The following is a 17,787-nucleotide window of genomic DNA, read 5'->3' as shown; positions in this document are numbered from 1 at the left end:
GGCCAGCTCGGAGCCGCATATTCAACAGCGGCTTACGACCTGGGCAGCGGAAGTCGCCGCCAGGCGTGACAGGGAGGCCACGACCAGCAGCCGGAAGACCACCCACGGAACGGCGGCAACATAATTTATTTTTTTTTTTTTTTGGCCTTCACTGAATGAAGTTTATACCACCACCTGACAGATGCTGCGATTGGCGCGCAATTTGAAAGTACCAAAGGCTAAAATAGTTGTCGTTCAATTAGAGTGACGTCAAGGATGTGACGTCACCCATTTGCCGTCAGCATGAGGGCCAAGCGGGAACGAGTGCGCTCTAACGCCGCCGGGCGACGCTTCTTGCCTTCCGTGAGTGGCAGCTGTTGCGCCTTTCATTTCCTGTAAACAAATTATAAAACGCCAGTGAACTTAGACGCGCTCTTTTGTTTTTGTACGCAACTTTTTTTCTTTTTTTTTGTACGCAAGCTTGCCATGGGGCATATTATAGAAACTCATGTAAATGGTTTTCCGTGAGGAACCTGAGCAGGCTCCGGCTCTTAGCGTTGTCAGTGAGCCATTTATAAAAGTCCTCTTCCTTTGTTGTGGTTAGTCCCACTTCGCGCAGAATCTGTGTCCTTGATGCCCTTGTCCCTGCACAAGTCCATAGCAGGTGGCGAACATCCACTTCTGCAGCTGGTGTGGAAAACTTCGGGCATGTGGTTGGTCCGATGTCTGCTTGCGATTCCCATCGGCATTTTACCGACGGCGTAAGGGCCACCCCAGCTCTTATCCTTATAAGGGAAACCTCCTCCAATCTCGTTAAGTTACGAGGGAGTGGGAATGTACACGGGGGAATGAAGGCACGTGTACTTTTCCTTAAAGAGGATGCTAAGATGGGAACAGCGTAGCGGGCATCGAAAGAGAGCCTGGGGGGGGGGGGGGGGGGGCGCATTAGTGTTTGGAACTCCGTGTGTGAGTTGGTCAATTTTTCTCTGTTCAGCGTTCTCAGCATCGTCTTGTGTCCAATGTATTTGGATGCTTATCTTTGTTTTTTTATTGAGTGCGTAGATTTCCTAGGTAACACATAGCGTCTTCGTCACTTTCTTCAGTTGTGTTATGGCGGCTAAGGAGTCTGTATAGATGTGGGCTTCTGTTATGGAATCTGTTTTATTTATGGCCTCCATAGAATCGCGGATTGCATAGAGTTTCATCAAAAGCGGGTCCGGGTATTCTGAAATATATTCTTTATGTACCTTTAGTTCGCTGTGTGTTGGACTAGTAGCTACTGTTCTACCGCCATTTTCTATAATTGACGCGTCCGTATATGCAATGCAGGTACCTGGAAGTGCATAAACTAGAGGTCGAGATGCCAGCTCTTCTTTGCGACGAAGCCGAGTGGTCTTGTTTGCCGTAATAGTCGTGTATTCCCACGGAGGGTGGTCAGCCATTAGTGGTGTTTGAACTGCCACTTCGTTGTACAAGGATGCTATACTTACTTTCGCTTCATATCTTGTTGCCTCTCGTTGTTCAAATAATTCTGTCAACGTATTTATCTGTGCAAACTCTTGGAGAATAGGGATAGGGGTAAGTTTTGGTAAGGCCGTGATAGTGCGCATTGCGTTTGTATTTATTGTTTCCAACTGCTTTTCGCTACGTATATCCAGGCATAGCACAGCTCTAAGTCATGTTTAATTTTTTAACAATCCAATAGACAGCACGGAAAGCATGCTGCACGTAGCCCCGTCACGAGCTCGCGAGGAGTTCCATTCTTGGTTGAAGCAGAAGAAGAATGAACGGAGCGATGAGCGGAAGCAACAGCGCACCCGTGGGCCCTGCCCTCCTGTCGCCAAGCAGCCGCGACTTGCCGCCTCCTTGGGATGCTGTCCCGGGCAGGCCGAAGAAGACCAGCTGGAACCAGTCGCCGTCGCGGTGGTCTGCAGCGAGCGCCAGTGGCACCCCGACCATGACCCCGACCCTTCCGGCAGCCAGGTCCTTACGGCAAAGTCCCCCGGAAGGCAGTCCATCGAGAGGCAGCCCCTTGCCTCAAAGAAGCCGGATGCTGAGCAAGAGCGAGCAGGCCATACGAGGCCTCGAGAGCATTGTAAGCATTCAGTCGGAGGTTGTTGCAGCTGACAGAGCTTCTTAATGGCTCTTTAGCTCCAGCGCAGAAAAAAAAAAAAGCGAAGACATCGGCCTGATAATAGACGAGGTGATGCATGCAGGCGGTTACTGAAGCGCAGTGTTACCGAACCAGGAGCCCTCGCTGACAGTGCCTTTCATAGATCAGAACCTATACCGTCATCCGAGGCGACTCGCAAATGATTTCTACCAGTTTTTCAAGATATGTATTTTGTTGTTATCAGCAAAGAATTGGCTAACCCATAACTTAACCTTAGAGCAGTGTAATGAGATACCTAGCGCTGAATGTCTTAGTGGCTGTACTCTGCAAAAAAATTAAGATGTCCTTCGTAATGACATTTACGCTGGCACCAGGCACCAATCTTGGCGATACCTGGCGTTCACGCGATGTGACGTAATGCATGTTGTCATTGACCTAGCCGAACAAACGTGTCCGGGTAGTCCAAAGGGCAGTGTGTCCGACTCACAGCCAAGAAGTCAGAGGTTCAGTTCGCGCTTGGCGAGATAAACTTTATTAAATACCTACTTTATTTAATTCTCATATGACATGGTAATTGTCCCGACTCGCTTGACCAGTGAGAATTCACTCACGCCGGTCACCCGCGGATTTTCACGATATCGGGTCCTCTAACCCCAGTCTACCATCAGCAGCTATTAAATGTTTGATATTTTCTTTGAAAGCGCAAACATTCCTAGCAAACCACACACTCTCAGCGACATCTCATTTGAGTTTAAACGTCTACTCGTCTATAGGCTTAATCATAAAGATGTCAGTGTTGCCGTCCTTCTTGAGAGAAAAGCTAAAAACGCACTCATGACGTTACGCGTAATCTACCTTGGAAGATCACGACATTTCTAGCAAAAACAGCTGGCGAACGTAGGAATTCAAATTTTTTAAGTAATTATATTTGCAGGCAAAAGCTGAGATTTCTTCAAATGGCGACAGATTAGGCGTATTGTGCAGCACACTAAGTAACGTCGTATAGATGTCTAAAATGGAAGAACGCATTTGAGTGGGATAGCTATGCACACAAAGAGGCAGTTCCTGCGTGATTCTGTAAATCCATTCAATAAACTTTACCAAGCAAAACGCAGTTCGTAGCATTCGTAGCAGTATTAGTAAGGGGTGTATACGAGCTGTTAGAATGCGACAAGATAAGAGAAGTACTTGAGTTAATATTGGGGTTACATATAAATATATTACTTTGCAAGACATTTACGGTGTCTGATGAAGGAGTCTGTACTGTAAAAGAAATTTTATTTAGACAAAATTATAAACAACATATAAAAGCGTGAGGGATTTTCTGCAGCACTGGGTACTTTTGCTCTACTTCCGATGTTTTAAGGCCCGATCAGCAGCGATCTTTATAGTTGTTGTTGCATACTCCGCTTCCGTGCCTAGCCCACGCAAAATAGACAATGCGCTCGAATTTATTCAGATCAGAGCCAGGATTGCAGCAGCTTTTTTTTTCTTTCCCTTCTGCTGGCGCCGGCTGCGCCGAGTCCGCCCAGTAAAACGGGGATTTCGACTTGTTTTTTTTTTCTCTTCGCTTACTGGCGTCGCGAAAACGTGACTGCAGTTGCGCTTTCCTCCTAGGAAACGGGAACATCTTTTTAGCAAATGCACCCTGCAATACGGCTTGCATGGTGGTCCACTGCTGCGTGGCTGACGCAGTGACGCAACAGTTGGTGCAGCCGCTAACACTTTCCGGAAACGTAAACGCGACCTGACCTAACCGAGTTTCTCGCTCGCGACGCGCCCACAATCAATACTATCAACCATAGTGTGCACCGTACTAACTTCCGCGGGTAGTAAAACACGGTAACGTATTGCAGATGATGCGATCCAAACTATCGGAAGCATTCCTCTATCAGCCGTTACATATCACACAAAGTTTAGAACTACAAAAAAAAAAAAAATCAATGCTGAAAGAGCTTTTCATGGCCTTTAATATTGTGCCGGTTTACTTTTCAGTGTATTTTCCTTGGCCTTGCCGACTGTTGGCTTCTTTCCTTCATGTATTATAACGAGCACCCTCATTTCCCCTTCATTTATCTGCTTGTAGCTTACGGGGGTCTCGGTTCTGGCAGTCTTGAAGCCATAGGTAGCGTAAGAGGGTTCTAGCACAGCTTTCGCCCTCGCTCCTGATCACGTTCTACGTGACGCTGGCGGTAACAAAGGACGTTCCACATCCGCCGCTATAGTTGAGGGTGGTGCTGGTGAACACTCTCAAGGTTCGTATACAGACAACATTAATGCCCAAGGAAGTAGCAGGGGGGACAGCGGCCGATGTAGCTCAGTTGGAAGAGCACCGGACGCGATATTCGGAGGTCGTGGGTTCGGTTCCCACCATCGCCTCGTTCTTTTTCCTTCTACTTTGTGTTTATTTATCTTTCCCCTAAACACATTGCGTTACTAAATCATGTGATTATCAAGTAATAATTTAAAAAAAAAGACAAAGTACAATCCCCAATGCTTTCCTTGGCCTCGCCGACTGTTGGCTTCTTTCCTTCATGTATTATAACGAGCACCCTCATTTCCCCTTCATTTATCTGCTTGTGCGAGTAAAGTTACATGAATCAGCTAATTTAACTCACGAAAGTCACCCAATGGGTACAGGCAAGCGTGGAAGTACCAAGATGGCGCTACATCAGTGTAGCACAACTTCCTGTTCGTAGTTTACCCCTTACAAGAGGAACGCGAAAGAGAACGGGTTGAGAGAGTTGAAAAGGTGCGAGTGGAGAGAGCGTAAGGCGTAAGTTAAGGATTTCGGTCCGAGATTATTACTAACCCACTGGGGATGTGGCTTCTTATTCAGCGGGATTAACTGGCTGCTTAGTTTTGGGGCGGATCATGTGAAGCCATCGCTCTCATGTCTTTGTCTTGGCATGACCGGTCCAGTCGAGCACAACTGGCAATTCCGTGCTCGGCACGTAAGATTTTATTTGCGTGAGGTAAGCAGTGCTCTCTTCTTGACAGTTTATGCGCAGGATATGCACCCTTTTGTTAGGGCGGTGGCAGTTCTGTTTCTCTCCACCAGTGTAACCTCAATTTTCTCCTGTATATAATCTATAAATATATCTAGGCTCTTCGTCCTCATCAATACATGAATGACTTGTCATCTTTCTCAATTGTGCCGAGTCATCCTTCCGAGTTCTGCACAACTTTTGAAAGAAAACAGCTAACATCACTGGTGTACCCAACTGCAACTGCGATTTCTTCTCTTTGTATGACGTAGATTGAATCGCATTGATTTCGCACATAAATAAAAAGTTCACGGAGGCTATTGTATATCCATTGTGCTACAAATCTCGCATGCACCTAGCTGGAATATCTCCACAGCTTACACACCGCGAAATGGACACCAAGTTTAGCGTTGTGGGTAAATAGGAGAAATGTTTAGTTTAAATATATCTTATGGTCGTCCATCATAGGTTTAGGGATTATGGATGCCAGAGTTGTACGTGTGGCGCTGAAATTAGATATACTGTGCAGGGCGATTTGTGAGACTGACAGACGTCCACAGTGCATTTAAGGACTATAGATACCTAATTTTTAGGTCCGATTTTCATTCTCTGTAATGAAGTGTAAGACATTGCGGTACTCGAAACACCACGAGATATTTTAAGGCGGAAGCCTCTAATGCCTCATCGTTGTAAGCAGTTGTTGTCGACAGAAATGTCACGCTTTTCAGTTGGTCGAAATGGTCATGACGTCACAGGGCGCGAATTTTAAATGAGGCAAATTGTACTTTGGCTAGTAATCATGCAACCAATTAAAGGGATGGTATACTGATGCCCCCTTTAAGTGGACTGAGTTTATTTATATACTAATTAGCCTCATTAAAAGTTAATTAATCACTATTTCCCTAAACGTTGACCTTGTCAAGCGAGGGTGTACTTACAATTCAGCGAAGTGATAATCAATTGTAATAATTAGCTAATTAGCATAGTAGCGCTAATTAGGAAATTAGCGCAAGTTTGCGCTTGCTGAACAGGAACAAAGGTTTACTGATAAGTATGCCTTGTACTGGTAGTTGAAGTACAATACACTCATTAGGTAATTAGTGTGCTTGTGCGATCTAGGCAATTGGTTATAGGCAATTAGTGAAAGTTTACGCTTGCAGAATTGGGACTTTGGGTTGCCGGTAATTACGTCTCACTGCGAACGGCACCCATCTTTAATTACGGCTTTCGCCTTGAAGCACTTTGGTGAGCCAAAGTGTCACCTTAAGTTTCTTCTACGAACGCTGAAAAATTTATAACCGAATTTCTTCTCATCTGCCTCGGATTCGGTTTCAACAACCAGCGATGACTGGGACTTAGCAATCAAGTCTAAGTCACGTGAGGGATGAAAAAACACCGATATAATCGTTCCTCCGGCATTTGAAGTCCCTACGAAGCTGAAGCCAACGTGCCTCAAGAACAGCAGTCATAGCAAATGAAGTCAGCGACTACATCGCTGTTTACGCGATGATCTGATTGGAGGAGCGTCTTATGCATTATTAGAAAGAAGAAAAATGGCAGCAAAATTTTTTTGTCTATGCTCCTTTAGAACGTAACGATATACTGAAATAATCGTTTATGATTATCGCCTACCATACAATGGAAACCATTTCTCATAAAAAGAACTTCGGACGTAATAAACGTTCCATTGTCACCTGTCACTTGCAAAACATATGCAGGATGCCCCCACTAAATGTAACAAAGATTTCGTTTATGGGGTTCACTCTCCCAAAGCGACTCAGGCTGTGAGGAGCACCCTAGTGGAAGGCTCCGGAAATTTCGAATACCTGGGGTTCTTTAACGTGCGCTGGTATCGAACAGTACACGAGTGCCTTGTTTTTTCGAGTCCATCGAAAAGTGGCCGCTGCGACCGGGATTTTATCCCGCGATCTACTGTTATCAGTGAAGTGTCGTAACAGAGCTACCATAGTGGAGCAGCAATAGAAGTACTTCATTGCAAAACAAAACTTAAGCCAGCCTACCGCTTCAGTTCTCTCACTCATTATAGCTGCATGTTCCCCCGCAGGCTTCACAAGACCTCAGTCCACCGCCTTCTGTCAAAAGAAGAGGCCTTACAATGATCGCCTGTGTCGTATCCTTTGCGCTGGTCCTTGTAGGGGCAGCCATCTTATTCTTCATCATCAAGCTAGCACTGCGCAGTGACATTCGCATTAGTAACCGGACAGTCTGCGACTCAGAGGACTGTCAGAAGCACGCTTACGACGTGGTTAGCGGTCTGGACCCGCACCTTGAGCCCTGCAAGGACTTCGGCGGCTACGTGTGCTCGGCATGGAGGACCAAGGACGAGGCATCGGCTAGTGTGCTGATGGATGTCGAGTACGCTTACTCCAGGGACCTGCTGGTCAGGTCATCGCAAATGCCGCTGGTTCCGGAAGCTGTGAGCGCGATGAAGATGATTCGGCGTTGTGTGGACCGCTCACAAGAGAACGCGACGGACAGCTTGCGCGCGTTCCGCCAGTTCCTCGATTCGGACGAGGCTAAGGCGAAGGATGCCCTTGACAAACTCATCGGCCTGGCAGTCAACTGGCAGTTGCCGATTCTGTTCAATGTGGCGTTGCTGCCAGAGAAAGAAAAAAGCAAGCGCTTCATTTACATATTCGCCTCTGAATATCTAGAAGTGGTGTTCTCCCTGCAGAAGGCGGTTGTGGCGTTCGGCCTTTACGATATCGCGTGGCAAAACATGCCTGCAGTCACCGGGGTGCATTTTAACCACACCAAGGAAGAAATTCTTCAAGTAGTTATGAGCGTGTTACCTGACTTCTTGGTGACCACCGATGTCAGCCACGAAGAGCCGGTAATTGTATCTGTCAAGGATTTGCCACAGCTATCGTCGACCGAAGGCTGGCTGCCGTCGTTCCGTAAAGTGTTCGATGTAACTCCGGCGATAAATGAGACCGACCGGGTTGTTGCATCTCACCAAAGTCTCCTCGACGCCCTCGTTCGAGCTTTCAACACCAAGGAGGGAGTCCTCTCTGAAGCGCTTCTCTGGATGATCAGCGAGTACACATGCTTCCTCGCTTGCACGGGACTGATTAGGGCCTTGCCGGCTTTCAAGACGGCTCCGGTAGCGCACGCACTGCTGTGCGCCGTAGAGGTCGAGGCCACCCATGGTCTTCTACTCAGCGCCGACACGAACCGGCGCCTCAGAAACGAGGATCGCTCCAAAATTGCGCGCCAGTTTGAAGACCTCCAGAAGTTGGTGATCGCGAAGATTGGTTCTGCCACAGTTCTGAGCCGGAAAGCGAAGCGCAGTGCTATCGAGCACGTCAAAAGTATTGGGCTTCGCTTCGGCTCTGAAGGCGTCCCAGGCACGAAGGAGCTGTTCGAACTCTTCGAGGCCGGTCCTGAAATTGCAACTGCGTTCTTTCGATCATGGCTCGCCACACGAGAGTTGCTTCAGTCCTCCAACTCAACCTTGCGCTATCAGCTTGCCGCAGTCATCCGCAGGACGTTGGCGGGCACCATGGTCTACTACGACCCGCTGACCCACTCTGTAGTCGTGGCGCCAGCGTCGCTCGTGCCACCGCTCTTCTACAAGGGCGGCACGAAGATCATGGCGCTGGGGGGCCTCGGCTTTCTCATGACCACTCAGCTGGTTCGCTCGCTGGCCTACGGAGTGAGTATGGGGTCAGATTCTACGCCGCTTGACTTTCACAGCGAGATTAGACAGAGAAGACACTGCGGCGCCGAAGAGGAGCGACCCTGGTTTCCCGCCGCAGTGGCTATGGACCTACTTGTTGACAGCCTCCGGGATGTTGGCCATACTGTTCCCATTAAGGGAATGGAGCGTTTTTCGACGAGCCAGGTCTTCTACCTCACTGTTTGTCACATCACCTGCCGACGCGATGGAGACATTTTGTATTCAAAAGTGTGCAACGCGTCCGTCATAAACTTGATGTCGTTTGCCGAAGCCTTCCAGTGCCAGTTGGGCTCTGCGATGAACGCCAAAAAGAAGTGCGTCCTATTTTGACGTGTGCGGAATTTTGCCTTGACGAGTGACAGTACGCAATAGGAAAATGGCCTTTTTGTAATTCCATCTATTGTTTACATAGAGAAAATACTTCTCGTTAAAGACGCTTTATTTTCTGTCACTGAAAATTTCGTTTGTTCTGTTGTATGCGGGCCACAAGTATTGTAGTGCTTCTTGAAAGAGGCAAACTACCTGTTTCTATCATTCCATGATTTTCATGGCTGCGATGAATAATTACCACATTAGCATATATTTCTATGCTGGTCGTAGGCATTGTGACTCTCTTCTATATTTGCCCAAATACTGAAGTTGAGTTAGAAAGCTCATTTAAAGCAACTATTGAAAAATGAAAAATGGCACAAAAAATGTGCGAAAAAAAAATTTGTCACGCATGGCCTCTATCCTTAGCAACATCTTTCCAGCCAAGGTCCACAGAGTCAAAAGCAGGTTGGTTGATTTTAAAGCTATGTAGATATGTTGACTGCTTCGTGTTGTCTTCCGAACTGAACCAGCAACTAACTGTCGTCAACGTACTCAACGTGTGAGCATGGCCTTAATTTCACTGTCGAAATACCGCGAGAGGGAAAGCTCCGGTTTTCTTTAGATTTTCGCCCGAGACATGTATGTTGGGCTTAGCGGCCCAGGGCCAAAAAGGCGCTGCTCGATTTCCCATCCGGCCATTCCAAAGTCAAAGAATGGGATAGTCACTTCCAGTCTTAAAACGGCCATCTCCAAATTCCGCCCACACGCACGCAGTGTTGCGTACCAGTGTTTCGAAAGGTTTGGTTTGGTTTGTGGGGCTTAACGTCCCAAAGCGACTCAGGCTATGAGAGACACCGTAGTGGAGGACTCCGGAAATTTCGACCACATGGGGTTCTTTAACGTGAACTGACATTGCACAGCACACGGGCGCCGTGCTTTTCGCCTCCATCGAAAAGCGGTCGCCGAGGCCGGGATTCGATCCCGCGTCCATGGGAACAGTAGCCGAGCGCCGTAACCACTGCGCCACCCCGGCGGGGTCAGTTCTGAAAGGGAGTGGGCACCCACAGCTTATAATCGTGGAATCTTGTGGGAGGCTGGCGAGACGAATCAAGGCAGGGCCGCGACCTAAGCGTTGGGAAGCATAACTTCGAAGTGTAGCCGTTATACCTTACGTCCACAGATTGGCACATGAACTAGGGCGTTAAAACGCTCCGGCGGTGTTCTCTGCCCCTAGAAAATGTGCAGCAATAAGTTCGCACGCGCAGAACCCCACGAAAAATGGCGGCAAAAGAAAAGGACGAAGAAATGAGTGTGGTATCAAGCACACAGCCCCGTTTCGTTCCTTGTTCTGGCATGGTGCTTGTACGAGAGCTGGCCTTGTTGGGTTCAAAACGTTCGTAATCTCCCATTTTTTCCGCATCTTTTTTCAGTTTATGATTATTTCTCTCTTAGGTCAGCGCATGCGCTACTTTTGCTCAGGTTCCGTTTGACATGGTTGTTTTTGTCCTCGTTGTCGGTCGGAAGTTAGCGCCTTTGTTGTGGTTCGTGTTCTCTCCCCTTTTGTCCGCCGTCTTGGTGTTGCGCTTCTGGTATGGTATGGATCGATAAGGCAATAATTATTTAGGCACAGACATCTTACCTGTACTCACCTGTGGGGCTAACCAAGAGGGTTCTACTTAAGTTGAGGACAACTAAGAGAGCTATGGAACGCAAAATTGTAGGGGTAACATTTAGAGATAGGAACCGTGCAGAGTGGGTCAGAGAAATAACTCAAGTTACTGACATTCTAGTGGAAATTAAGAAGAAATGGACATGGGCAGGACATGTAGTGCGAAGAGAGGATAACCGATGGTCGCTTAGGGTAACAAACTGGATTCCTAGGGAAGGAAAGCGTAGCAGGGGCGGCAGAAAGTTAGGTGGGCGGATGAGGTTAAGAAGTTCGCAGGGGTCAAGTGGACCCAGCTAGCACAGAACCGGGTTAACTGGAGAAATATGTAAGAGGCCCTCGCCCTGCAGTGTGTATAGTCTGGCTGATGATGATAACGATGATAATGATTTAGGCACAGGGATCAACTCGTTCGCGAGATTACGGAAGTATTTCATATTCGTATCATTGGAGCTAGGTACGTAATTCAGATATTCGTCCGCTTCTCTGATAAGGAATTTCGGTTCCTAGCCAACTCACTGAGATATCCGGGGTAGCACGCGATCTTCTTATCAGCCTTGCTTTGTTTTAGTTGGTAGCGCTCTTTCTGTTTTTTTTCTTTTGTGTACGTGCATACTTATCAGTATACATTTCAACCAACCCGCACAACTTTCTGCTCTCTTAAGAATTTCTAGTAGGAATGGTTGACACGTTTTCGTAAGCTTTAGAAAGAAGAATAAAAGTAGACAATACGTAAAGGCTGGAATAAAAAGAGAAATCCACACCGGAGTCAGCCCGCAGCTGACCTCTGAGCTCTAAGGCCATCCGCTACCAACTCCTATCCGCCGCCGTCAGATGGCACCACATTTCCGCGTACGCTCGGGTTCCATGCACGACTAAGACGGGAACCAACAGAATGAGGACAATGCAGCGCAATGCACCAAAGTGCACTGAGAGGTGAGAGGTGAGGCGGGGTTGCAGTTCCTGGCCCTATGGGCGGTAGATCAACGCTACTTGCGGCGGGGACTAGCCAGCCACCCAATTTTCATCTGTTGCAGGCCGTCACTGCACCCACCACCGCTTAGGTGGTGGACGACAGCTGTTGCGGCTCGCGTCGTTCTCTCCCTGCTCTTTTTCTTTTTTCTATACTTTGTCTCTTGTCTGCACGAGGCAGCGGAGGTGGCTCAGCTACAGAGCCAGTAGCAGACCCGTGCATTTTCTTTTCCTTCTTCCTACATCCACAACAACTCTAAAACGGGCTTTACGGGCTTCCCTCAAGAGTTAACCAAAGTTAAACCACCAGCTAATTTTTTTCTTCTTGTTCTTGCTGGAGCGTTCACGTGATCCTTCGCGCGGCGTGTCAGGCGTTGGTTGTGTCGAGACTACCCGTGGCACGTTTTCCGGTTCTGCGCGCCAGTGGAGCGCTGAGCAGCACATCAGCACGTTTTCCACTACCGCACAAAGGAGCCGTAGTGGAGGGCTACGGAGTAATTTGGACCACCTTAGGATCTTTAACGTGCGCTGACATCGCACAGCACACGGACGCCTCTTCGTTTCGCCTCCGTCGAAACGCAGCCGCCGAGGTCGGGCTCGAACCCGGGTACTTCGGCACAGTAGTCGGGCGTCTTACCACTGCACCACCCCGGTAGGGCAGGAAAATGCATCGCATTAATGCACCAGTCACGGCTGGATTGAGAGGGGCAAGTCGATTTTCCCGTGCACATAAACCCACTCGCACCGCCGGGCAAGATATGGCAGCGTCCGGCGAAGCGGTGGCCGCTCGCCTCCCCACAAAATCGTCGTTACTGTAACTTCACTGTGTCACGCATTCGCTCCAAAAGAATGGTAAACGCTCTTTATTCATCTGAAGATGACCGCACCACACAATTCTGGCCACAAAACACCTAATATTTTAAGATAGCTTCTGGAATCGGACAGGTGATAGGTAATCCCGACCGTAGGCGGCTGCGTTTTGATGGTGGCGAAACGAAGAGGCGTCCGTGTGCTGTCCGATGTCAGCGCACATCAAAGATCCCCAGATGGTCGAAATTACACCGTAGCCCTCCACTAAGCCACACCTTTCTCTCTGTCCACTTTCATTTCTTCCCTCCTGCTTTCTCTTACGACGCGGTTCAGGTGTCCACAGAAACAAGTGTGAGCTACCGCGCCTTCCTGTGAACCAATTAAAAAATTAGAAACCTGGGAACTCCGACTCAGTAAACTATAAGTGCCTTAACCATTGAGCCAATGACTTTTATTTGACCTTCAGTAAATTGACATACTGCGCCTTTCCTTCTCACAAACCAATGTAAATTTGAAGCGACAGGTTCACATTTAAGTGGAACTGACGTCATCATGACGTCACGTTCAGTCATGACCGATGACATCTCCAGGCGATTCACGCATATAGGGAGCTTGCATGAAGCGATGCATGCTGGGTATTCCGCCATGATGATGTCGACAGCAGACGGCGGGTAGCGCAGCTAGTGGCTAGAATACTGTAGCACAGCTACCAAAGCGCCGCCAGGCTGAGTTGACCGAGTGCCTTGTCGTTTCCAAGTCCACCGAGCAGACACGCGGCTGCATGTTCGTGAGCTGCCCTTACCTGAGTGCAGGATGTCGGCACATTCCTGAAGAGCGTATGCATCGATGTTGTACAACAAAGATCGGGCACCTTATGAAGAAATGCAAAGCAGTGCGGCGCAGATATGGTCAAGCTATGCGCGGACGACTTACTGCACTAGCGGCTGGACCTGTGGTCGCCCGTCAACATCGCCGTCATTCATGATTTCTTGTTTTGGCGACTAGTTTGATACCTGCCCGGATTGGCGCGACCTCGCGTCTGTTGGCCCGTGCGAGCCATTCGCGTCGTCTTCGCTATAGAGGGATCATTTGCCTTCTCGCACTCGTGCAGAAGTATTTTATTGCGAAAGCAATACTACTTTCACTTTCCAGCCTTTCGCGTAGCGAGGCTGTAGCTACCATTTACCTTTAGCGTGACCTTCGGCGCGCCGCCAAGCACAGCTGCGCAACAACAGTCGGAGTGACGTCATCCGATCTGCCGCAAAAAACAGGAACCCCAACTCGCACCGTCAATTTGCGAGGCGGTAGCTACCAACCACGGACTAACTCCCGCTCCTTCCACGAGGGGCGCTACAACCGGCTTGACGTCATTCCATCTGCGACAAAAACGGGCCCCAACTCGCGCCGTCAGCTCGTGAGGCAGTAGCTACTAACCGCGGCCTAACTCCCGCTCTCTCTTCGTGGGGGAGAGCCGCGGTCGGGGGTGACATCATACAGTAGGATAAATTCGGGCCCCGGCTCGCGGTATCAACCAGATGTTGCGATGTCGCCTACGGCCAAGGCAGTTAGTCAGAATGCAGAGGAAGGAACAGCGAGATATCGAGGTGGAAGATGAACGAGAAGAGCGACTTTCAAGCGGCCTTCAAACTATGCAGCTCGCCGCCGACGTAAAATCCCTTCTTCTACTACGGAACCAACAACCGAAGAGTTGGATTTGATGCGTCTGCTCAAAAACAAGGAAGACGAGACCCAAGACGATGCAGTTATCTCTTTGTAGTGCTACCACTGTAGAACTTTGGAACGCGAGCAAACGGTAACGATGTGCCCAAGAAACCCCGGAACAGCGACAGCAGCGGGTCGACAAGGAATATGCGTTTCGAGACCGGGAAAATGAAAACCTAAGAAAACGGCGTGCCGAAGATTTTAATGCCATCGAGATGTCTGCCCAAGAAGCTGCCTGGATGCTGCTCCAGTTTGACATGAGCGAAGCTAGCACGGACGTAGTCTTTGTCAACACCGTCTGTGAGTGACGTCATCCCATCTGCCGCAAAAACAGGGGCCTCAACTCGTGCCGTCGGCGCGCGAGGCGGTAGCTACTGACCGCGGCCTAACTCCCGCTCCTTCCACGAGGGGCGCTACAGCCGGAGTGACGTCATCCCATCTGCGGCGGAACCAACGCAGTCTCCAGGGGTGCTTTCATTTCTGCTAGCGTAAAGAATGCCGGTGCCGTTGTACATTCTTCCTTAACCTCACCCACAACCAAGTATATCGTTGCAGCCACGGCACTCCTTGCCTCGCTACTAGTTATACACAAAATAACCAGGTAGCTCCCTGCAATAAACAATAGTTGAACCATATGCCGTGGCCAGAATGCATCACTGCATATCCATAAGCATAACCACAAGCACCACAACCAGCTACACCACCGGCTGAACCTAGGCGTAGCCATAGCTATGGCTTTCGCAATTACCATGCTTAACCAAGCTAAGCCACTGCCAATTTTTTGGAATCGCGAAGAACCCGCAGCTGGCCTGTCCGATCGCGCCAGCATCGTCTATGCGCATACGTAACCATGCAGATGAGGCTGTGTGGCAGTGCCATGCTGCGTCTGCTGCCGACAACATGGCGGATGACCCCGCCGGGCTTTCGTGCTGCGCCTTTCCTTTGGCGCTTTCTGGAACGCACCACATACTTACAGGAGTAGGCAGAGTAAAACAGGAATCAACGGCGTTTAAAAGATTCGCTTCATCGCACTTTCGCGGTCCGAAGTGCCACAGACATTCTTTAGCGTATCTAGAAGCTGAGGTACACTGGGCTAGGTTTGCGCACTTCGCCGGTGCTAACGTAGACCGATGCCTCCAAAAGGCCGCTACTGCACATGCGCATTACTATGGCAACCGGTTCAGCCGGAGCCAAGCGCGACGGCTGCTTTCTCCTTTGCCACTGCCACGGCCAAGAGGAGCGTCGAGGTAATGAAGGGTAGCTGTTCCTGGCCCAAGTTGGGACGGTAGGTCAACGCCGCTTGCGGCGGAGGCTAGCCAGCCACCAAATTTTTATTTGTTGTAGGCCGTCATTGCACCCGCCAACGCTTAGGTGGTGGACGACGGCTGTTGCGGCGCGCGTCTCCCTCTTCTTTTTCCTCTTTCTTCCTTCTGTCTGCACGAGGCAGCTGATAGGCCCGCCGGGGTGGTGCAGTGGTAAGACGCCCAACTACTGTGCCGAAGTACCCGGTTTCGAACCCGACCTCGGCGGATGCGCTTCGATGGAGGCGAAACGAAGAGGCGTCCGTGTGCTGTGCGATGTCAGCGCACGTTAAAGATCCCCAGGTGGTCAAAATTACTCCATAGCCCTCCACTACGGCTCCTCTTTCTCTCTTTCCTCCCTTCCCTTACGGCACTGGTGGACAGTTACCGCGCCTTTCCCTTCCTATAAATCAATCAATCAGGCAGCAGTTGTGGCTCAGCTACTGCCCCGCCGGCATATTTGGGTTTGCTCGGTACGGTGGCTCCGCAAGGGAGGAAACGACAGAAGAGACGAAAAAAGCGGGCTATTCCGACTAGCGTCTACCGCCCCCAGGAGCCGAGCGGCCTAGCGATTCGCGGCGCATGCTTTTTCAATGGGCGTCGTTGGCCGCGGCACTACCTTGAGAGAGCCTTTAATAATAATAACTTTTTACTGTATTTCCGATACTGTTGGTCGGTGAAGACCGTCACAGGGTGGGAGGCAGATAATACACTTTGTAACAACAAAACTTAAATATCTGTAGAAAAAAGAACAACGCAACATACAATAGAAACATAATAATAATAATATTATTATTATTATTATTAATAACATATAAATAAGGGTAATAATATTAAATAATGATAATAATAAATTATTATTAATTGGTTCACAGGAAGGGAAAGGCGCGGCATGAAATACAATAAAAAGTTATTATTATTAAAGGCTCTCTCAAGGTAGTGCCGCGGCCAGCATGGCGCCCATTGAAAAAGCATGCGCCGCTAATCGCTAGGCTGCTCGGCTCCTGGGGGCGGTAGACGCTAGTCGGAATAGCCCGCTTTCTTTGTCTCTTCTCTCATTTCCTCCCTTGCGGAGCCACCGTACCAAGCAAACCCAAATACGCGCCCCGCCGGGGTGGTGCAGTGGTAAGACGCTCGACTACTGTGCTGGAGCACCCGGTTTCGAACCCGACCTCGGTGGCTGCGTTTCAATGGAGGCGAGACGAAGATTCATCAATGTGCTGTGAGATGTCAGCGCACGTTAAAGATCCTCAGGTGGTCGAAATTACTCCATAGCCCTCCACTACAGCTCCTTTCTCTTTTTTACTTTCCCTCCCACCTTCCTCCCTTCCCTAATTAAGGCGCGGTTGAGGTGTCCACAGAAAACAAGTGATACAGTTACCATGCCTTTCCCTTCCTATCAGCTACAGAGCCAGTAGCAGGCCCGTGCATTTTCCTTCTTCCTACAGCCACAACAAGAGGCGCGTGATGTGCTGTGCGCTCACTAGAGAGGGGGGGGGGGGATGATAGCCGCAGCCCATCATATGCACGCACACGTGAAGTAAGCAGAGCAGAAAGGACGTCCCCCTGCAGGCTCCTTCTCCTTTGGAGGCCCCCTAGGGTCTTCCTGAGGGAGCGGAGGGGCCTCTACCTTGACGGCAATAAAGTTATCTTGAACATGAGCGTCCGTCGGCATCGCATGCGCAGGGCATAAAAATGGATTCTGCCTACAATGGAGTAATTTCGACCACCTGGGGATCTCAAACATGCACTGACATCACACAGCACATGGGAACCTCTACATTTTGCCTCGATCCATCGAAGCACAGTTGCGAGCAGTCAGCTTCGTATCCGGTTACTCTGGTTCCACAGCCACTTTTGTTCCACATTCGGTTCAGCAGCGTTGAACCCCTTTAATTTTTTTTACATTCTGAGATGCAAAAGTGGGGGGTGGGTTCATTATTCGATGGGTCCATTACGCAAGTAAACCTGGTAAATTTTCCATAATGCAGAAAGTTCGAGTTGTTTTTCAAGGCATTAGATAATTCAAACTTTTTCCCGCTCCCCTGAAGTTCGAATTAAGGAGCTTTTCCTGTATTATAATGACCATGCAACTTAATTCAAACTTTTTCCCGCTCCCCTGAAGTTCGAATTAAGGAGCTTTTCCTGTATTATAATGACCATGCAACTTATGCTAGTTACATTAAAATAAAATTCAGTTATGAAATCAGCAAAGTTTCAAGCAG

General features: G+C 49.1%; 1 protein-coding gene across 1 annotated transcript; it reads left to right on the top strand.

Annotated features, from left to right (window-relative positions):
- Positions 1-1,698: 1,698 nt before the first annotated feature.
- Positions 1,699-9,109, top strand: LOC146176884 (endothelin-converting enzyme 1-like). Its single transcript, XM_084581416.1, has 2 exons — positions 1,699-2,074; positions 7,236-9,109. Exons 1-2 carry the CDS (start codon positions 1,699-1,701, stop codon positions 9,107-9,109), a joined length of 2,250 nt encoding a protein of 749 aa, XP_084437542.1.
- The last annotated feature ends 8,678 nt before the right edge of the window (positions 9,110-17,787 follow it).

This window comes from Amblyomma maculatum, chromosome 10 (genome assembly GCF_055883805.1).
Source record: "Amblyomma maculatum isolate TAMU_Amacu chromosome 10, ASM5588380v1, whole genome shotgun sequence".
Lineage (NCBI taxonomy): Eukaryota > Metazoa > Arthropoda > Arachnida > Ixodida > Ixodidae > Amblyomma > Amblyomma maculatum.
The sequence above is the reverse complement of the archived record's forward strand: the minus strand, read 5'-3'. Positions and strand labels throughout refer to the sequence as shown.